The 22,575-nt window shown below is 45.5% G+C and overlaps 1 protein-coding gene and 3 long non-coding RNA genes across 4 annotated transcripts in view; 3 read left to right on the top strand and 1 right to left on the bottom strand.

Moving 5' to 3' along the window:
- Nucleotides 1–22,575, top strand: part of LOC125262657 (sushi, von Willebrand factor type A, EGF and pentraxin domain-containing protein 1-like) — a 48,377-nt gene that overhangs the window by 5,686 nt on the left and 20,116 nt on the right. The window contains exon 7 of the mRNA XM_048181476.1: nucleotides 7,749–7,940. Coding sequence (XP_048037433.1) covers nucleotides 7,749–7,940 — 192 coding nt within the window. The remainder of the gene's footprint in view (nucleotides 1–7,748; nucleotides 7,941–22,575) is intronic.
- On the top strand, nucleotides 12,056–16,889 carry LOC125253012. The gene is made up of 2 exons (XR_007181330.1): nucleotides 12,056–15,649; nucleotides 16,839–16,889. It is a non-coding gene; the product is annotated as an uncharacterized LOC125253012 (long non-coding RNA).
- On the bottom strand, nucleotides 16,849–21,463 carry LOC125253026. Its single transcript, XR_007181337.1, has 2 exons — nucleotides 21,247–21,463; nucleotides 16,849–16,983 (listed from the first exon to the last, which is right to left on the bottom strand). It is a non-coding gene; the product is annotated as an uncharacterized LOC125253026 (long non-coding RNA).
- On the top strand, nucleotides 20,763–21,716 carry LOC125252991. Its single transcript, XR_007181323.1, has 2 exons — nucleotides 20,763–21,287; nucleotides 21,463–21,716. It is a non-coding gene; the product is annotated as an uncharacterized LOC125252991 (long non-coding RNA).

The following is a 22,575-nucleotide window of genomic DNA, read 5'->3' as shown; positions in this document are numbered from 1 at the left end:
ATAAATAAATTAGACTTCCCAATGGTAGAAATGCTGTCCGACTTCATGTGATGTCATATTGATGTTTGTCAAAATTCTTTTTGGATATCCAGGATTTTTCAAAAGGTTGTTAGGGATGGATGTATACTTCATCTCTAACTCAATACCATACAACAAAAATGTAGTTGTTATGTTAAACCTTACTCGTTGGAAATCAGGGGCCGTATTCACAAAACATCTTAAGGCTAAAAGTAGCTTGCAGATTTAGGAGACACTCTTATAAATAATGGGTGTGTCAGTCCTAACTTTAAGACTCCTAAATCTTTGCTCTAAGAGTATTTCACAAAACATTTTAGCATTAAGATTAGTTCCTAAATCTGTGAAAAGTTAGGAGTAGTCAAGAGGACTTCTAAGTCACTAAGAACAAATCACAAACAATCCTAAAATGGCTGTTGATGGTAATCTGCCTCAGCAATCCAGCCAAAGACATTGAGGCAATAGGTAACAGAGCCTTGGCTGCTGAGCCTTTTCTTCATAAATGCAATAAATATTTTGATTTATAGATTTTAATCTGCGATGACAAAAGGTTCATTTATGTACACAGGCAAAATGTATTGAAGGATGGAGAATAAAACATAGTGGTCAAGTTGAAAATAATGTCCTTGTTGGTGGACTTGTGGTGCAGCTCGAGTGACCCGAGTTCCAGTTCTTGCTCGTGGGACTTTCCTGATCCTGTCCCCCTGTCTCTCTTCCATTCACTGTCCTATCATAAAAAAAGGCAAAAACTCCAAAGATAAACCTTTGAAAATAAATAAATAAGAAAATAATGCCTGATGACCTGTGGCAGTTGTTTTCACGAGTTCACACTTGCAAATTATTGAATAGAGTAAAAGAGTAAAATAAGCGTATTTGGCGTGCAGTCCGAAGAGATGCTCCGAGCTCAGAATTTAGCCCAAACCAGGGAATATTCCCCTGTATCCTGCACTGTTAGACCTTGCCAGACTTTTTTACAGTAAAATACTGGCAACACTGTAAAAGTGTACATTGATGCTATGTTGCAGTGAGATAATTAAGTTTATATTTAAGTGATGATTGAGCATTAATGATGAACACCTCCTGTTAACAAGCAGACCCACTGAAAAGAGGAACAAGAACGGAATAATTATGAGCAGAAACTACAACTACGAGCAGAACTACAACTGTCTTCCAGCCTTTACATATTATTACCCTTATTACTGACCAGATTAACTTTATTTTTTTACAAAAGAAATCTTATTGAGAATTAACAAAAGTTTAGATGTCGATATTTTGGTGAAAATATTTGGTTTGATGTTACCATTGAGGTGATCAGCATTTGCATTAGTTGAGCTCTTTACCCATGACCTTTTAATGCATCTTTTTTTTTCTCTGGCTGTTTAAAATATTCATGTATTTGTGGCAGAAACAAATATAGAGAAATAAGATTGTTGAGTCAAAAAACCTGATCAAATTTATGCTGGCCTTTTCCTGCCATAACAAATGTGCTTTATAAACACTCAGTTATAGCAGCCAGAGAAAGCTAACGTTAAAGAGTCAAGAGCCCATCTAAAGCAGACACTGGTCACCACGATGGTGACTGCAAACTTCAATAAATTTTTATTTTCAATAAAACATCAACATTCATATCTGTTAATTCTCAACAAGAACTTCTGTACATGTAGGAAAGAAATAATGTCAAACTGGTTTGTGAACTGGTTTCACACTCAGTGTGGCTGAAGTCAGTTGTAGTTCTTTGTGTTTCTGCTCGTCTCTTTTTTTTCTGGTCTTGTTTCTCTGTCCTTCAGTTTTTCTGCTTATCAGGCGTTCATCAGTGTCTGAATTCACTCGCTTCTTTTCATTCACTCTGTCAAGTGTACTATATTAGTGAACTAATGTAGGGAATAGTGAATGAGGGTATAGGGTGTGATTTGGAACACAGCCTCTGAGTGTCGACTTTGAGCGATGTTACCTCACAGTATATTCCTGTAGGCTATTTTCTCGAAGATGACAAATATTACCCAGAATGCATTATTTTCTACAGTATATTACTGTTTTAATGGAAAATGATTTGTTACTGTCAGAATTTGGCCGTTTTTCTACAGCAAGGCCTAACAGTGTGGGGATAGAAACCAGCTGAGAGTGAGGAGTCCGAGTGGCGGAGGGATGCAGAAAACTATGCCTCCTGATCATGCTCCTCCCAAACTTTTTTTATAAAACATCGTTTGTCGCTTGAATTCTGCAGTCTCTTGAGATGCAGACATGTAAGAGGCCAGAGGTGTATAGTCCAGGGATCAGAAAGTAAAAGTCCTGCCATATTTTTCATTCCACCCATTGAAGCGGTCAGAGTTAACCAGATAATTAAGTGATTAATTGAGTGATGATTGAGCATTATTGAAGACACCTGATGATAACAAGCAGAATCACCAAAGGAGAAAAATACAATTTTTAAGCCACCATCGTGGAGATGAGTGTTTGCTTTAGTTGGGCTCTTGACCCTCGACTTTTTCATATTAGATTTTGTTTGAGCTGTTAACTGAGTTGTAATAGCTAGACAAGCAAAGAGAAAAGATGGTCAGATGTTGGTTGTGTTTTACATAATTGTAATTTGACCTGAACTCATTTAGACCTGGACAGAATTCAGACACTGATGAACACCTGGTTAGCAGAATCACTGAAGGACAGAGAAACAGGACCAGAAAAATGACATGAGCAGGAACACAAAGAACTACAACTGACTTCAGTTCACAAACCAGTTTGACATTATTTCTTTCATACATGTACAGAAGTTCTTGTTGAGAATTAACAGATATGAATGTTGATGTTTTATTGAAAATAAAAATGTATTGAAGTTTGCAGTCACCATTGTGGTGACCAGTGTCTGCTTTAGCTCTTGACTCTTTAACGTTGGCTTTCTCTGGCAGCTGTTTATGAAACACATTTGTTATGGCAGGAAAAAGCCAACATAGTAGTTTATTGTAGTTGATCAGGTTTTTTGGCTATTTTGATTATCCTGTAATCATCTTCAACTTGTTTAATTCATTGATCTCTTTCTGTGTCTAGTCTTTGATTTAATGGGTATTTTATCTTTATTGATTATATATCTGTGATTCAACAGTGTAAGAACCAGCAACACCTCAGTAATCAGTTATTTAGGAGAATACATATGTCCTATAATGCATAAAATATTTTGAATTCCTGCTTAACTTGCACAGCAGAGACATCAACAATCAGAATATAATTCTCAACAATGGTGACATCCAAAAGTTTAATGTTGCAATGCATGCTGGATGCCAGCATAAACTCCCAGCATACACTGCAGAATGAATATATTATGCCGCTGAATGGTCCTTTTTTTATTGCCACCATTGTTGAGATTTGATGTGCTGATTTTTTATATCTGTGTGTCTAAACAATGCTGCAGCTGTTTATAGTGCATGGTATTTAAAAATAAGCTCTTTTTAGCTGATTGTTGTTGGAATTCTTGCTGTAGTTTCACAGTGGTAATAATGAAAAATATTAGTCTGTTAATAATGTAACAATGGATAAAACAGTATGAATTCAGTGAATCGAGAGATTATGTGATAGTTACGTCTTCAGCAACATGTAACTATCTGCACTCAACAACTTTTTTCTCTATATTTGTTTCTGTCTTAAATATACGAATAGTTTAAGCAGCCAGAGAAAAAAAAACTGATGTATTAAAAGGTCATGGGTAAAGAGCTCAACTAAAGCAAATCTCCTCAATGGTAACATCAAACCAAACATTTTCACCAAAATATCAACATCTAAACTTCTGTTAATTCTCATCAAGATTTCTTTTGTAGAAATACAGTTAATCTGGTCAGTAATAAGTGTAATCATGTGTAATGGCTGGAAGACAGTTATAGTTTCTGCTCGTATTTATTCCGTTCTTGTTCCTCTTTTCAGTGGTTCTGCTTGTTAACAAGCAGGTGTTCATCATTAACCCCTTAACTGTCACAGTCCCACTGGTCAGACGCCTCCCAACCAGCACACCCTTGTTTAGCACATGGTTTAGCCCAGATGAAATGAACACTGCTCAGTGTGAACACTACAGGCTATTAAATGTAACACTGAATTGGTCTTGGAGTTAATGAGATAATTAGGTGATAACGAGCAGAATCACTGAAGGACAGAGAAACAACAAGAAATACGACTTCAGCCACAGCCTTCGATGAAATCAGCTGAAGATAAAAGACATTAAATCACTGAAGATCTGATCAAACATCTCCACAAACAGCATTACCAGCTTCACTTATTACTAACCAGACTGACTTTATTTCTGTAACACGTCTACAGAAGCTCTTATTGAAAATTACCAGAGGTTTGGATGTTGATGATTTGTTGAAAATAATAGTTTTGTTTGATGTCACCATGATCGAGGTCAGTCGTTGCTTTAGTTAGGCAGTTTGACTCTTAACTGTTTTACTGTGTTTTTTTTGTAGTTGTTTGTTATTGGTAACAATGACAAAAGATAATATGATCAGCTATTGTCAGCTGCTTTATGATAAGAGTATAACTGTCATGTAGTGGCTTATTTGATCACTGATCTAATGATTGAGCTTTATATGAGTAAAATATTAAGTTTGTGTTGACTCTTCTAGAAATACAATGATGAAACGGTTTTAGTTAGAAAAGCTGAATGAATTTAAAAAGACATTGTACACTAAACACTTTAGTGTAAGCTCTGGCAAAACTTTTTCACACACAGACATCTACAATCAGCGTATGAATCTCAACAATGGTGACATGCTTCATGCCACAATGCATTCTGGGTGCATCCTGCAAAAAAAGAATACATTGCAGCATGAAGCATGTCACCATTGTTGAGATTCATGCGCTGATTCTTGATGTATGTTTGTGAGTAGCTATCACCGTAGTTCAAAGTGTTTAGTATACAATCTGTTTTAAAACTCATTCGGATTTTCTGATTAAAACTGTGCTGGATCTTTACATGAATCACAATAAAATACAGTTAGTAAGATATTGCTCATATTAAACTCGGTTATAAGATCAATGAATTAAGCCACTGCACAGTGATTATATTCTTATCATGAAGCAGTCACAGCATCAGATTGTGTTTTCTCTTGCTTTTCTTGCCATAACTAATTCAGTTACAGCAGCCAGAGAAACCCTGACATTATAAAAACAAGTCAAACTACTCAACTAAAGTAAACTCTGATCACCATGATGGTAACATAAAAAAAAAAATTAAATAAAACATCAACAACAAAAAAACTGTCTCTTAATTCTCAATAAGAGCTTCTGTATATGGAGTTGTTTAATCCTCTGCTGAGATCTGGAGAGATTTAATGTCTTCTTTTATCTTCAGTTGATTTCATCTAAGGCTGCGGCTGAAGTCAGTTCTAGTTCTAGTGTTTCGATTTTTTTTGTTCTTGTTGTTTCTCTTTCTTTCGTTCATTCTTCTTGTTAACAGCAGCTATCTTCAATAATTCTCAATCATCACTCAATCAATTACTTAATTATCTCATTAAATCCAACACTGATTTAATGTTACATTTAACAGCCTGTAGTGTGCACTCTGAACAATGTTCATTTCATCTGGGCTAAACCATGTGGGCCCTACATGGGTGTGCTGACTGAGAGGCGTCCCGCCAGTGGGATCGTGACAGTTAAGAGGTTAATTAGTGACACTTAGCCTACATTTTAAAACCTTTATGGCAACAATATGGCAACATTTTTATTTTGACTATGGCAACATTTTTATTAAAAAATATTTATTTGAATGGGGCAACATTTGTATTTTAAAACCTTTATTTTAATGTGGAAAAATGACACCTCATTCTACAATATTTCTATGATTAAATCGCTGACTCCTCCCCCATCAGCCAATCACTGTGTGTTTACTCCATAGCAACGAGGTCAACCCCACCCTTACTTTTAGCTTAAGACTTCAGTCTATTCCTTAGTAAAAGTTTGTCTCAGCAGCTTTGTGAATAGGTTTTAAGAGAAAACTCTTAGCTAAGAACTTTTACTGCTATTTAGGAGAACTCATAGTGGTAAGATAAAATGTTTTGTGAATACGGCCCCAGTTATATACTGACAACACTGTTGCCAGTAGTTTACTGTAAAATTGAGTTTTGTGGGTCACCATTGTGCTGAAGATTAGAGCCTGTGCTTAGGTTCAGGAGAAGATGAAAAGACATTGGTGATATAGGCTACTACCTATATCACCAACAGTGTTGCCAGTATTTTACTGTAAAAAAGCCCAGCAAGGTCTAACAGTGTGGCCTACGCTTTAAATCTTTATTTGAATATGGCAACATGATACCTCGTTCTACTAGCCTGGATGCCAGCCGAACTTAGCCCCGCCCACAACATTTTGAGGTCGGGGAGTTCGGTCTGGACTCGATCCGTAGAGGAGTAATAATGCCCGAACAGAAACTGTTCGGACCAATCACATTGTCAGGGCGATGATTGACAGATTATCACCAGAAACGTAATCAGCCACGTCATCAAAGAGCGCTTGGGGAGTTTGATTGACAAGCGATCTAACCAATCAGAACGCCGCATCCGCCATTTTGTCCGACAAAGCAGTCAGGAGTTAGAAGATTAACCTCAGTGGAGTTAAACTTGAAAAATTGTGCATATTGACGTCTTTCCGCGTTTGAAACAACATTCATTCTCATGTTCATTCATGTTTATTTGATGCTACAAATGGACTAGTAGGAAGAGATGATCGGTTCACGAGCCTCTTGAGCTGAGGCGCTACAGCAATCTGTCACGATCATGGTCACAACCCAATAAAGAGCCACAAAACGGTTTTTATTGTTTGAATTTTTTAATAACTACACAGTTTGAAAGCTGGGACTTTGTTTAATATCATAAGTAGCCTGCTCTGTCTCGTCTGTCGATGTGTTGTCAGTTTCCTCTTTGCTCCGCGTTGTTTTTTCCACTCTGTGTGGCGTGACAGCGCCATGGCTTGTCGGACAAAGCAACAGTAACTAAGGGGGGCGGGTCTTTGCGAAAAGTCAATTAGTTTACAACAATGATGGCTGTTGAAGAACTGAGATGTGTAGATTCCGCCATCGCGTCCGTTATAGAAGATATCGACAGCGCATTAATTTTAAAAAAGGGACAGAGGACCGCAATCAAGGCATTTGTCGATGGGAAAGATGTCTTTGCCGTCCTTCCTACGGGATTCGGCAAAAGTTTGATTTATCAGCTGGCCCCGATGGTCGCTAAGAAGAGTTCTGTTGACAACTATGCGTCGCTCAACATACGTCACTTACTCTGTAGCTCTGATTGGTTGTAGGTCTATCCAATTGAGGTCTTTCCTGGATCGGTTGAAATACGCCCCCATAATCAAAGCCCAATGGAGCAGTATTGGACTAGAATTGAGTATGACCACGTCAGGCTATCGTTCTACAATATTTCTATAGTTAAATCACTGACAGAGACTCCTCCTCTATCAGCCAATCACTGTGGTCATAGTTAATAAGTGTGTTGACATTATCCATAGCAACGAGGTCAACCCCACCCGTTCTCTTAGCTTAAGACTTCTCTCTGTTCCTTAAGTTTGTCTCAGCAGATGTGAACAAGTTTTAAGAGAAAACTCTTAGCGAAGAACTTTTACTGCCTTTAGGAGAAATCTTAGTGGTAAGATAAAATGTTTTGTGAATACGGCCTCAGTAGAGACTCCAAAACACTGGGCCACATAAAGTATAAATGATTCTGTGTGGACAAATATGTCAAATGTCTGCTTTCTCTAGGGGCAACATGTCCTCTAAACACAACAGTGGAAGATGTAAAAATGGAGCGAAGCCCTGATATTGTGGGTCCCATCAAACCTAGACACAAGTTAATATTTTCATGCAATGGACAAGGGCTGAAATTAAAAGGAGCGAGAGAAATCACCTGTCTGACAAATGGAGAATGGAGCAGCCCTTTTCCTAAATGTGAAGGTAAGAAAACAGATGGTAAAAGCCTCGGATTGGATAAAGATTGATCTGTTGTTCACATGGAGGATGCTTGATTGATCCGATCTTTCTGTTTTTAGAGGTAATGTGTGTTGCAAACCTGACAGTGAACATGAGATCAGACGAACACCCAGGGCCTGAGATTTCAGTTAGATCTGGAGACACAATAACTCTTTCATGTGTTGGGAATGGAGTGAAATTACAAGGACATAGAAAAATCACCTGCTTGTCAGATGGACAATGGGACGTCCCATTCCCTAAATGTATAGGAGGTAAGGTCAGATTCTTAATTACTGAGTTTTATTAGCAGTGTTTGCAACTTATGGAATGATGGAATGGCAGTTTCTTTTTGTCCTTAAACACTGTCTTCATTGTCATCCTGTTTTAAAGGGAGAGTTTTTTCCAGATTTTGTCACTGTTTTCTCTCCATATTTATGAATCTTTGCAGCCTTTAGCCACTGCCTACAATGCTCTGGATCCTGAAACTGAAAAACTCCCACTAAACTTTTACTCTTTGAATATTTGCACCCGAGAACAATACAAATTGACATGCACTGTTAGACCTTGCCGGGCTTTTTTACAGTATAATACTGGCAACACTGTTGCCAGTGATTTACGATTGATTGTACAGTTATTTACTGTAATCTACAGTATGTTACTGTAAAGATAACATTCACTAAATTAAACTTACCTCATTTCATTTGCAGAAACCAACTGCCTCAAATTGTCAGACTGCCATTTAAATTTACAAACAAATTTTTATTATATGCTAATAATATGAGCATATTACTATGAACTTGTTTCTTTAGAGTTCAATAAAACCATTTTAAATAAAAAGATTTTCACCGCACAGCCAACTACACAGTCATCTGTTAAATAAAACAACATGCAGCATATCATCAATGTCTTGATCTTCTCCTGAACCTAAGCACAGGCACAATGGTGACCCACAAAACTCAATTTTACAGTAAACTTCTGGCAAAAGTGTTGCCAGTATAAAACTGGCAATAGTGTTGTCAGTATATAACTGTTTTTAACTTACAGTTTGTAACTGTTAAAATGCTTTTCGTGGGTGTGTCTTTTTATCTTACACGTTTAAACCTTTTTAACCCCACAGGAACATCCTCTAGTGTCCACACTACAGAGTAAAAGTAACATTGACGCTATGTTGCAGTGAGATAATTAAGTTAATATTTAAGTGATGATTGAGCACTAATGATGAACACCTGCTGTTAACAAGCAGACCCACTGAAAAGAGGAACAAGAACAGAATAAATACGAGCAGAAACGTACTCAGTTACTAACGTAACCTCGGTTCCCTGAGAAATGGAACGAGTACTGCGTGTGGGGGGAAAAGTCTCCCTTTTTCCCCGCTACTGAAGCCTTTTCAATAACGCAGTGTAACTGCACCGTCATTGGTTCACTCATAGACAAGTTGTTGAACCAATGGCGGCGCGGCTCAAGTACGTTCCCTTTCGATATTTCACTCGTACTGCGTATGGGGGAATGAATTCAACCGCGCCGTGCCACGGCTGGGGAACGACAGAACTTGACCGGACGCCATAAGGGGGGACCAAGGACAAGTGAAGGCCGAAGCCGCCGTTACCCTGTTACACTACAAAGGAGAGAACTCCTGGGTTTATGCAAAAAGCGGAACACCTTGAGGGCCGCGAATTTACACTGAAAGGACCCGAGCATGTAAGGTCGGAACGTCCAACTGGTACAACCTGACAAAGGTGGACGAAGACAAAATGTCTTTGATTGAGACTCCACTGGACCAGGCCCACGACGAGGCCATGCCTCTAGTGGAATGGGCCCTAACTCCGATGGGGCAAGTAGCGCCCACAGAGGAGTATGAAAGAGCTATAGCGTCAACGATCCATCGTGATAGATGTTGTTTCGAGACCGGGGACCCTTTGGTACGGCCACCGAAACAAACGAATAGTTGATCAGACTGCCGGAAAGGCTGTGATCGCTCGATGTAGACGCGTAAAGCCCTAACAGGGCATAAAGATTCCAGCTCTGGCTTGTCCGATGAACGGGGAAGCGCAGAGAGAGAAATCACTTGTGCTCTGAATGGCGTTGAGAGCACTTTGGGAACGTAGCCAACTTTTGGTTTCAGAACGACCATGGAGTCGTTTGGACTGAACTCAAGGCATGCAGGGCTCACCGAGAGTGCCTGCAGATCGCCAACTCGTTTTACTGATGCCAAAGCAAGTAGTAAGGCAGTTTTGAGCGTTAAGGGTCCGAGGCCCGCTAGATGCAGTGGCTCAAAAGGAGGACCTTTAAGAGCTCTGAGGACCACGGAGAGGTCCCAGGGGGGAACAGTGAGGGGACGAGGAGGATGCAATCGCCTAGAACCCCTCAGGAACTTAATGACCAAATCGTTCCGCCCTACTGATTGTCCAGCAATGGGCAAGTGAAATGCCGCAATGGCTGCTACGTAGACCTTAAGCGTAGAGGGGGCTCGCCCCAACTCTAAACGCTCCTGGAGGAAGGTTAGAATGTAAGAAACATCACATTCTTCCGGGTCTATGTTGCGTGTGGAACACCAGCTAACAAAGACCGACCACTTCTGGGCGTAGAGGCGTCTTGTAGACGGGGCTCTCGCCTGTGAAATGGTATCTAGCACTTCCCTCGGAAGGTCAGATGGTTCCTTTCGAGAATCCACAGATGTAGAGCCCAAAGCTCCGGCTGGAGGTCTCACGGCGCGAATGAGGCGTTTAGCGCGGCGCGGAAGACGCAAATTCGCCTCATTCGCGCGTCTAGTTCGCGCGAATGACGCGAATTGAGCGTTTCGCGCGAATGGTGCTTTTTGTGCATTTAGCGTTTGACGCGAATTCGCGTCTGACGCCCGAGTTGAAAAATTTGAACTTTGGCGTAAATTCGCGCCGCGTTAACCAATCAGGAGCCTGCTTGCTGCTGTGGCGGCAGGCCCGCCCGGAGTCACTCATTCAAAATGGAGGAACGACTGATATTATCAGTGAGCAGTCACCCAGAGATTTATGACACAAGTTCATACTTCAGACAGGAATAAAAAGGACCTCGCTTGGAAGAGTGTCGGTGAGGAGATTGGGCTACCTGGTAAGTTGTAAATACACATTTTACTTTTGAGTCACGTACACGTTTATCGACCCGCGGCCTTCCCGTGACGCTGACCCCTACGCCGCTGTTCTGCTCTCCAGAGTAAATACAAAGCGGTAGCTCTCTCGATGAACGCACGATCAACATCAGCCATCTTGCAAACAGACAACCGCCTAGCACTTGCCCCTCCCACAAGAAGCGGATTGTTTTTTACGCGCGTCTATTTCGCTCTAGACGCGCGAATGCATTCAAAATGTTCAAGCGGCAAACTAGACGCGGTAGACGCGAATTTGACGCTCTATTCGCGTTTGGTGTGAACGCAGCATGAGAGAGGAGGTCCCGTCTCAGGGGGATTGGCCATGGGGCTTTTGTGGAAAGCCGGAACAGCTTCTAGGTCCAAATCTGGCTCCTCCAGAGTGGGGCCACTAACAGAACTCTGTGCTCGTCCTCTTTGATTCACCTGATAACCTGAGGGATCACGGCGATCAGAGGAAAAGCATATTGAAGGGTATTGGACCATGTGTGGGCCAATGCATCGTCCTCCTTCGAATAATAGGTTGGGCAATGAGAGTTGTCTTCTGAGGCGAAGAGCTCCCATATAGTGAGAACCGTCTGGGGGTGGAGCATCCAATGAAACATTATTACTAAAACAGTCAAGAGTCAAACTGCCTAACTGAAGTAAGCGCTGACCTCGATCGCGGTGACATCAAACCAAACGTATTTTCAACAAATCATCAACTTCTAAACCTCTGGTAATTCTCAATAACAACTTTTGTAGATGTATGTCAGAAATAAAGTCATTCTGGTTAGTAATAAGTGAAGCTGGTAATGCTGTTTGTGGAGTTGTTTAATTAGATCTTGAGAGATTTAATGTCTTTTATCTTCAGTTGATTTCATTGAAGGCTGTGGCTGAAGTCGTAGTTCTTGTTGTTTCTCTGTCCTTCAGTGATTCTGCTCATTATCACCTAATTATCTCATTAACTCCAGCATGATTCTGTGTTACATTTAACAGCCTGTAGTGTGCACTCTGAGCAGTGTTCAGTTCATCTGGGCTAACCCATGTGGGGCCTCCATGGAAACCGTGGACAAAAATGTCTGGGCCCAAGTTAGGCTGCCCAGGTGACACCCATCTGGGCCCCACCATGCTATGTTGGCTGGGGTTGTTCCTGAGACAGCATATCTGCTCCCAGATTGTTCTTTCCGGGTATATGAGTCGCTCTGAGTGACCGAACCCTTGGGGATGCCCATTCCAGAAGGATTTTCACCAGAGCGCATAAGCGGCTGGACGAAAGACCCCCCTGGCGATTTATATAGGAGACCACTGTCATACTGTCCGACTGGACTAAGACGTGGCGATCCGTCAGATAAGCCCGAAAGGCATGGAGGGCTCGTGCCACTGACAGCATTTCGAGGCAGTTGATATGTAGGTGGCTTTCCTCGTGTGTTCACGAGCCGTAGACCGGACTGCCCTCACACAGAGCGCCCCAACCCGAGTTGGACACGTCTGTCGAAAGTGTACTGTACTCCGAGTGTGAACCAAGTGGGGTTCATCCAGGGCTTCAGGGCTGCCAGACAGACCTTGAGGCGCAGGTGACCGTGGCGCCAAGCGTAGGGAGGTACCCGAACCTTCAACCAGTACTGCAGAGGCCGCATGCGAAGTAGGCCAAGCTGAAGAACTGGGAAGGTGGAAGCCATGAGCCCTAGCAACCTCTGGAACAGCTTCAGAGGGAGGTAGGCTTTGTTCCTGATGGAGGCCGCGAGCTGCTGAATGGCCAGAGCGCACTCTGGCGAGACTACTGCCGTTATACGGACAGAGTCGAAAACTGCGCCCAGGAACGAGATACGTTGAGTGGGAAGCAGCGAGCTCTTGGCTGGGTTGACCCTGAGACCCAGGCACTGTAAGTGGCTGAGAAGCATGGATCTGTGGTGCTCTAGTTCTGTGCGCGAGCTGGCTAAAATGAGCCAGTCGTCGAGGTAGTTTAAAACGCGTATTCCCATCTGTCTCAGAGGGGAAAGGGCCACGTTCATGCACTTCGTAAAAGTGCGAGGAGCCAGGGAGAGCCCGAAGGGGAGGACCGTATATTGGTAAGCCACACCCTCGAACGCGAATCTCAAGAATCGCCTGTGATGGGGGGCTATCTGGATGTGAAAGTAAGCGTCCTTCAGATCCAGTGAACAGAACCAGTCCTTGTGGCAAATCTGCGTGAGGATCTGCTTCAGTGTCAGGACTTTGAACTTTCACTTCATGAGGGAAAGGTTCAGTAACCTGAGGTCCAGAATGGGTCTGAGACCGCCGTCTTTCTTCGGCACCAAGAAGTAACGGCTGTAGAAGCCCGACTCGCTCTCTGGGAAGGGGACTATTTCTATAGCCCCCTTTCTCAACAGAGTTAAAACCTCGGTTCGGAGGACATGTGTGTCGTCCGCTTGTACCGAAGTCTGAATAACCCCGCCACACCGCGGAGGTCTTCTGGCAAATTGGAGCGAGTAGCCCTGGCTTATGACCTTCAGAATCCAGTCTGACACGCCGGGGATGGCTTTCCAAGCCTTGGCCCGGGTGGCGAGAGGGAGAATAATATCGGATGACGGCCCGCTTAGAAGGGGGTCGAGCACCGCATTGGGTGCTCTTTTGTGAAATATTTAAAAAATGGGTCGCCGTGAAAACGGCGGTTTGTGAGGGCGCAGCACATGTGGGCCCTATTACAGCAGGTTGTGTTTCTCCCGCGCCCAGATATAAACGAGGCGGAGGGGAGTTTGCACGGGAGCGTTTTTGGGGGGGTCCGGCCGCGGCGGGACTTGCCCCAATCCTCTTCCCTCTCAGACTAGGATGACTTAGGGGTCACAGGGTCCAGCACAATCCTGGGCCGGGGTCCCTGGCGCCTGGGGAAGGAGGAGCGCTTAGAAGGGCGCGAGCGCTGGCGTTGCTCCTTGGGCGGTGCTGCTTGGGAAGCAGAGGGGGCGGGCTTGGTCTGCTAAGCCGGCGCAGGCCTGGGGCGGCTAGAGGCAGACGCGGAGCTAGAGCGTTTCGGCAAAAAGTGTCTCATAGCCTGAGAGGACTTTTGCGCCGCAGTAAAGCGCTCTGTGAAACCCTCCACCGCAGGTCCAAAGAGTCCATACGGGGACACGGGGGCATCTAAGAAGGCCGTCTTGTCCTGCTCCTTGATCTCCGTCAGATTCAGCCATAGTTGGCGCTCCAGCACAACAAGGCTGGCCATTGACCTGCCAATGGCCTGGGCCGTGGCCTTCGTGGCCCGCAGGGCTAAGTCAGTAGCGCTGAGGAGGTCCTTAAAGGCAGGCGCATCAATACCGGACTCGTCCAGAGAGCGGAGGAGTTTGGCTTGAAAAACCTGAAAGATGGCCATAGAGTGAAGTGCTGAGGCGGCCTGACCCGCTGAGGTGTAGGCTCTTCCTGCTAGGGTCCTGCAGGGTTTGGACGGGAGGGCTCTCTTGGCTTTCCATCCCACGGCCGCGGGAGGGCAGAGATGAGCGGCCACTGCTTCGTCCAGGGGTGGCAGGTGTTCGTATCCTTTTTCCTCCGCGCCGTCCATGGCGGTGAGGGCCGAGCGGTGGGTCGTGTGTAGGCGGGCAGAGTAAGGGGCGCGCCACGACTTTGTCAGCACCTCGTGGACTTCGGGGAAGAATGGGGCGGAGAGCTGGCTAGGGGCCTGGCGGCGGCCTGGAAGAAACCACTCGTCCAAGTGGCTCCGCGATGGCTCCTCTGGCGGAGCCCAGTCGAGGTCCAGTCCCTCTACGGCCTTAGACAGGACGAGGAATAACTCGGCGTCCATGCCGGTGCCGTGTTCAATCGGCTCCAATGAAGGCAGGGGGGTGGGGTCGTCCGGCTCGCCAGCCCACGCTTCATGCTCAGAGGCTGCCATGGATAAAGAGTCGAAGAGCAGCTCTTCATCCGATCCACCGAAGTAGACGAGGTAGCTCGCATCTACCGAGGGACGGTGGTCTGGGCGGGAGAATGAGACGGGGGTCTGCTCTCTGTGGGGAGAGGGCGAGGCACGCGGGCACTGGGCTGACGTGTGCTCGCCCGTCTCCATGCGCTGAACTGTTCTGCCCCGCGGTCTTTTCCTGGCAGGCGCGGGAGACGGGAGGGCATGAACAGGGGGGTCGCTCTCGGAGAAGAAGGCGGCCCGCGAGCGCAGAGACGCTAAACTCATGCGTTCACAGTGTGGGCATGAGCCGCCGGCAAGCGCGTCATCCGCGTGGGCAACGCCCAGACATCCAACGCACTCCCCGTGTCCGTCATCTTCGTGCAGCAGGGCTCTGCACGTAGCACAGTGGTGAGGCATTGAAAAATGCCGGTAGCGCCGTGAAAACGGCGATTGGGAGGCTCTTTAACGGCGAGGGCCGGGCTCGTAGCGGTGAAAACTGCTGGAAAGTTGCTCTGAGGCGCTGTAAGGTGACCGCGGGAAGACGCTTTCAGGGCGCGCCGGATGGCGGCAGGAGACACGCTGGGAAGCGGCCGGTTCGTGGGAGCGGGAGGCGGCGGCTCGATGACGGCGCAAAGGCGGCAGTCGGCGAGGGCGCGGGCGCTGCGAGGATCCGGCGAGTCAGCGGGGTCCGCTGCAGGGCCTCTTCGACGGCGGCAAGCTTCTTTCTCGGTGAGCAGGCTTCTGCGAGGATCAGCAAAGAGAAGTTTCAGTTGTCGCTGAAGGAGAAAGGACTGATGGCTTATGGCGAAACGCTCGCTTATATAGCACATTACCCCGCCCCTTTTGGCGGGAATGTTCACGCACTCTCTTCCCATAGGCCGCACAGCTGAGCCGCGCCGCAATTGGTTCAACAACTTGTCTATGAGTGAACCAATGACGGTGCAGTTACACTGCGTTATTGAAAAGGCTTCAGTAGTGGGGAAAAAGGGAAACTTTTCCCCCCATACGCAGTACGAGTGAAATATCGAAAGGGAACTACAACTACAAGCAGAACTACAACTGTCTTCCAGCCATTACACATTATTACACTTATGACTGACCAGTTTAACTTTATTTCTACAGAAGATCTTATTGAGAATTAACAGAAGTTTAGATGTTGATATTTTGGTGAAAATGTTTGGTTTGATGTTACCATTGAGAAGAAGAGTGTTTGCTTTAGTTGAGCTCGTGACTCTTTATACATCAGTTTTCGTTTATTTCTCTGGCTGCTTATTCACAGTGCTGCTGTAATTAATAATGTAAATCTGACTCAGAGATTGGGCTCTAAATGAGTTCAGTGATTCAGATCAAATAATGATTATGTGAAAACATAACCAACACCACCTGATCATCTTTTAACTTTGCTCTTCTGGTTGGTTTTAATGCAGTTAAAACTGCCCAAACAAAATCTAATATTAAAAAGTCAAGGGTCAAGAGCTCAACTAAAACAAACCCTGACCTCGATGATGGTAACTTAAAAATTGTGATTTTCTCCTTTGGTGATTCTCCTTGTTATCATCAGGTGTCTTCAATAATGCTCAATCATCAATCACTTATTTATCTCATTAATGCTTCAGTTGGTGGAATAAAAATATGCCAGGACTTTTACTCTTTGACCCCTGGATTACCCACCTCTGGTTATTATATTATATTATATTATATAGAAAAATCCAACCCAGATCTCTCAGATCAAAGCAGAAAGTCATTTTCTTCAAGCATTTTATTAAAATGACCTTATTTACTCATATTAATGATGTGCATTACATTAAAAACATGGTGTTTAAGGATGTAAAAAAAGCATCTGGCTGATATTGAGATCTGTTAATGCCACATTTACTTGATGATCTAAAAACTGTCTAAAACATGTCTTTGCTCACAGGAAAATGTGGGCCACCACCACATCTGAACTCTGCAGATACAACGGAAATGGCAAAAAAGGAATACAATTCAGGCGAGAGAGTTGAATACACCTGCTTTAATAAATACATACTGGTTCAGCGTTACCCCTACTCCAAATACTTGACCTGTGAACACGGAGAATGCCCTAGCAACCTCTGGAACAGCTTCAGAGGGAGGTAGGCTTTGTTCCTGATGGAGGCCGCGAGCTGCTGAATGGCCAGAGCGCACTCTGGCGAGACTACTGCCGTTATACGGACAGAGTCGAAAACTGCGCCCAGGAACGAGATACGTTGAGTGGGAAGCAGCGAGCTCTTGGCTGGGTTGACCCTGAGACCCAGGCACTGTAAGTGGCTGAGAAGCATGGATCTGTGGTGCTCTAGTTCTGTGCGCGAGCTGGCTAAAATGAGCCAGTCGTCGAGGTAGTTTAAAACGCGTATTCCCATCTGTCTCAGAGGGGAAAGGGCCACGTTCATGCACTTCGTAAAAGTGCGAGGAGCCAGGGAGAGCCCGAAGGGGAGGACCGTATATTGGTAAGCCACACCCTCGAACGCGAATCTCAAGAATCGCCTGTGATGGGGGGCTATCTGGATGTGAAAGTAAGCGTCCTTCAGATCCAGTGAACAGAACCAGTCCTTGTGGCAAATCTGCGTGAGGATCTGCTTCAGTGTCAGGACTTTGAACTTTCACTTCATGAGGGAAAGGTTCAGTAACCTGAGGTCCAGAATGGGTCTGAGACCGCCGTCTTTCTTCGGCACCAAGAAGTAACGGCTGTAGAAGCCCGACTCGCTCTCTGGGAAGGGGACTATTTCTATAGCCCCCTTTCTCAACAGAGTTAAAACCTCGGTTCGGAGGACATGTGTGTCGTCCGCTTGTACCGAAGTCTGAATAACCCCGCCACACCGCGGAGGTCTTCTGGCAAATTGGAGCGAGTAGCCCTGGCTTATGACCTTCAGAATCCAGTCTGACACGCCAGGGATGGCTTTCCAAGCCTTGGCCCGGGTGGCGAGAGGGAGAATAATATCGGATGACGGCCCGCTTAGAAGGGGGTCGAGCACCGCATTGGGTGCTCTTTTGTGAAATATTTAAAAAATGGGTCGCCGTGAAAACGGCGGTTTGTGAGGGCGCAGCACATGTGGGCCCTATTACAGCAGGTTGTGTTTCTCCCGCGCCCAGATATAAACGAGGCGGAGGGGAGTTTGCACGGGAGCGTTTTTGGGGGGTCCGGCCGCGGCGGGACTTGCCCCAATCCTCTTCCCTCTCAGACTAGGATGACTTAGGGGTCACAGGGTCCAGCACAATCCTGGGCCGGGGTCCCTGGCGCCTGGGGAAGGAGGAGCGCTTAGAAGGGCGCGAGCGCTGGCGTTGCTCCTTGGGCGGTGCTGCTTGGGAAGCAGAGGGGGCGGGCTTGGTCTGCTAAGCCGGCGCAGGCCTGGGGCGGCTAGAGGCAGACGCGGAGCTAGAGCGTTTCGGCAAAAAGTGTCTCATAGCCTGAGAGGACTTTTGCGCCGCAGTAAAGCGCTCTGTGAAACCCTCCACCGCAGGTCCAAAGAGTCCATACGGGGACACGGGGGCATCTAAGAAGGCCGTCTTGTCCTGCTCCTTGATCTCCGTCAGATTCAGCCATAGTTGGCGCTCCAGCACAACAAGGCTGGCCATTGACCTGCCAATGGCCTGGGCCGTGGCCTTCGTGGCCCGCAGGGCTAAGTCAGTAGCGCTGAGGAGGTCCTTAAAGGCAGGCGCATCAATACCGGACTCGTCCAGAGAGCGGAGGAGTTTGGCTTGAAAAACCTGAAAGATGGCCATAGAGTGAAGTGCTGAGGCGGCCTGGCCCGCTGAGGTGTAGGCTCTTCCTGCTAGGGTCCTGCAGGGTTTGGACGGGAGGGCTCTCTTGGCTTTCCATCCCACGGCCGCGGGAGGGCAGAGATGAGCGGCCACTGCTTCGTCCAGGGGTGGCAGGTGTTCGTATCCTTTTTCCTCCGCGCCGTCCATGGCGGTGAGGGCCGAGCGGTGGGTCGTGTGTAGGCGGGCAGAGTAAGGGGCGCGCCACGACTTTGTCAGCACCTCGTGGACTTCGGGGAAGAATGGGGCGGAGAGCTGGCTAGGGGCCTGGCGGCGGCCTGGAAGAAACCACTCGTCCAAGTGGCTCCGCGATGGCTCCTCTGGCGGAGCCCAGTCGAGGTCCAGTCCCTCTACGGCCTTAGACAGGACGAGGAATAACTCGGCGTCCATGCCGGTGCCGTGTTCAATCGGCTCCAATGAAGGCAGGGGGGTGGGGTCGTCCGGCTCGCCAGCCCACGCTTCATGCTCAGAGGCTGCCATGGATAAAGAGTCGAAGAGCAGCTCTTCATCCGATCCACCGAAGTAGACGAGGTAGCTCGCATCTACCGAGGGACGGTGGTCTGGGCGGGAGAATGAGACGGGGGTCTGCTCTCTGTGGGGAGAGGGCGAGGCACGCGGGCACTGGGCTGACGTGTGCTCGCCCGTCTCCATGCGCTGAACTGTTCTGCCCCGCGGTCTTTTCCTGGCAGGCGCGGGAGACGGGAGGGCATGAACAGGGGGGTCGCTCTCGGAGAAGAAGGCGGCCCGCGAGCGCAGAGACGCTAAACTCATGCGTTCACAGTGTGGGCATGAGCCGCCGGCAAGCGCGTCATCCGCGTGGGCAACGCCCAGACATCCAACGCACTCCCCGTGTCCGTCATCTTCGTGCAGCAGGGCTCTGCACGTAGCACAGTGGTGAGGCATTGAAAAATGCCGGTAGCGCCGTGAAAACGGCGATTGGGAGGCTCTTTAACGGCGAGGGCCGGGCTCGTAGCGGTGAAAACTGCTGGAAAGTTGCTCTGAGGCGCTGTAAGGTGACCGCGGGAAGACGCTTTCAGGGCGCGCCGGATGGCGGCAGGAGACACGCTGGGAAGCGGCCGGTTCGTGGGAGCGGGAGGCGGCGGCTCGATGACGGCGCAAAGGCGGCAGTCGGCGAGGGCGCGGGCGCTGCGAGGATCCGGCGAGTCAGCGGGGTCCGCTGCAGGGCCTCTTCGACGGCGGCAAGCTTCTTTCTCGGTGAGCAGGCTTCTGCGAGGATCAGCAAAGAGAAGTTTCAGTTGTCGCTGAAGGAGAAAGGACTGATGGCTTATGGCGAAACGCTCGCTTATATAGCACATTACCCCGCCCCTTTTGGCGGGAATGTTCACGCACTCTCTTCCCATAGGCCGCACAGCTGAGCCGCGCCGCAATTGGTTCAACAACTTGTCTATGAGTGAACCAATGACGGTGCAGTTACACTGCGTTATTGAAAAGGCTTCAGTAGTGGGGAAAAAGGGAAACTTTTCCCCCCATACGCAGTACGAGTGAAATATCGAAAGGGAACTACAACTACAAGCAGAACTACAACTGTCTTCCAGCCATTACACATTATTACACTTATGACTGACCAGTTTAACTTTATTTCTACAGAAGATCTTATTGAGAATTAACAGAAGTTTAGATGTTGATATTTTGGTGAAAATGTTTGGTTTGATGTTACCATTGAGAAGAAGAGTGTTTGCTTTAGTTGAGCTCGTGACTCTTTATACATCAGTTTTCGTTTATTTCTCTGGCTGCTTATTCACAGTGCTGCTGTAATTAATAATGTAAATCTGACTCAGAGATTGGGCTCTAAATGAGTTCAGTGATTCAGATCAAATAATGATTATGTGAAAACATAACCAACACCACCTGATCATCTTTTAACTTTGCTCTTCTGGTTGGTTTTAATGCAGTTAAAACTGCCCAAACAAAATCTAATATTAAAAAGTCAAGGGTCAAGAGCTCAACTAAAACAAACCCTGACCTCGATGATGGTAACTTAAAAATTGTGATTTTCTCCTTTGGTGATTCTCCTTGTTATCATCAGGTGTCTTCAATAATGCTCAATCATCAATCACTTATTTATCTCATTAATGCTTCAGTTGGTGGAATAAAAATATGCCAGGACTTTTACTCTTTGACCCCTGGATTACCCACCTCTGGTTATTATATTATATTATATTATATAGAAAAATCCAACCCAGATCTCTCAGATCAAAGCAGAAAGTCATTTTCTTCAAGCATTTTATTAAAATGACCTTATTTACTCATATTAATGATGTGCATTACATTAAAAACATGGTGTTTAAGGATGTAAAAAAAGCATCTGGCTGATATTGAGATCTGTTAATGCCACATTTACTTGATGATCTAAAAACTGTCTAAAACATGTCTTTGCTCACAGGAAAATGTGGGCCACCACCACATCTGAACTCTGCAGATACAACGGAAATGGCAAAAAAGGAATACAATTCAGGCGAGAGAGTTGAATACACCTGCTTTAATAAATACATACTGGTTCAGCGTTACCCCTACTCCAAATACTTGACCTGTGAACACGGAGAATGGAGAGGGAATATTAAGTGCTTAAGTAAGTATGAACACTCTACAACACCATGTACATTAAAGACATGTAAGGCTTTTCTCACTGTATTTTAATTTTTGATATTTTGATTTAAACTTGATCTTGAAGTTGTAGTTCTGGTTCTGATGAATCAATGAATGTATCCTGTAACACTGAGACTGAGATGTTGGGTTTGTTTCAGAGCCCTGTTCAGTGTCTCTGGAGTTAATGGATGAACGAGGTATACAGCTGCGATGGGGTGAACAGCGAAAGATATTCTCACCACATGGAGATAGAATCCAATTTAGGTGTCAGAGTGGCAAATCATCAATAGGCAGTGACCTAACACAAACATGTAATGATGGAGTGATGAATTTGCCTCTGTGTGAGTGAAAAGGAGAATAAAACATCACTGATGCATACAGCTGTACAAAATAAAACTTTTGTAACACTCTCTATGAAGCCTGTATTTATAATGTATTATAAAGTTATTCCTAATGCATTATAAACAACATTATAATGTGTGTCATCTCATGAATAATCATAACCACAGTAATATACAACTATAGTTGTTATAATGCTGTCATAATATTTATAAGTGGTCTTTGTCTGCTTTAAGTAAAGAAACAAAAGTTGAGCCTTCTTCTACACAGCCATAAGATATCATGAAGTGCCCACTGAGCAAATTACGTCCAGAAGACGTCTTTTTGAGGTCTTGTCTCAGGTTGAAAAGGCGTCCACTGAGGGGCCAGAATGAAAGTTTTTATGACGTCTTTTTTTGACGTCTTCTGGACATCCGATATAGACGAACACACAGAATCACCAAAGGAGAAAAATCACAATTTTTAAGCCACCATCGTGGAGATGAGTGTTTGCTTTAGTTGGGCTCTTGACCCTTGCCTTCTTAATATTAGAGTTTGTTTGGGCTGTAACTGAGTCATAACAGCCAGACAAGTAAAGAGAAATGATCAGGCGTTGGTTATGTTTTCACATAACCATTATTTGACCTGAGTCACTGAACTCGTGAAGAGCCCAATCTCTGAGTTAGATTTACGTTATTGATTACAGCAGCACTGTGATTCTACAGCACAAGATCAGCTTTTACAATATGATTTCAGAAAAGGTGTGATGAACAAAAAAAGAAATATTCATTTTAGGCACACACAGACATCAAGAATCAGCCTGTGAATCTCAACAGTGGTGCCCATCAAAAGCATGTTGCAGTGCATTCTGGGAGCCACCAATCAAAATTCATCCATGGCTCCCATCATGCATTGCTGCATGAATAAATTATTAGCTTCATTGTCTTAGTAAT

This window comes from Megalobrama amblycephala, linkage group LG2 (genome assembly GCF_018812025.1).
Source record: "Megalobrama amblycephala isolate DHTTF-2021 linkage group LG2, ASM1881202v1, whole genome shotgun sequence".
Lineage (NCBI taxonomy): Eukaryota > Metazoa > Chordata > Actinopteri > Cypriniformes > Xenocyprididae > Megalobrama > Megalobrama amblycephala.
This window is presented reverse-complemented; position numbering and strand designations above follow the sequence as displayed.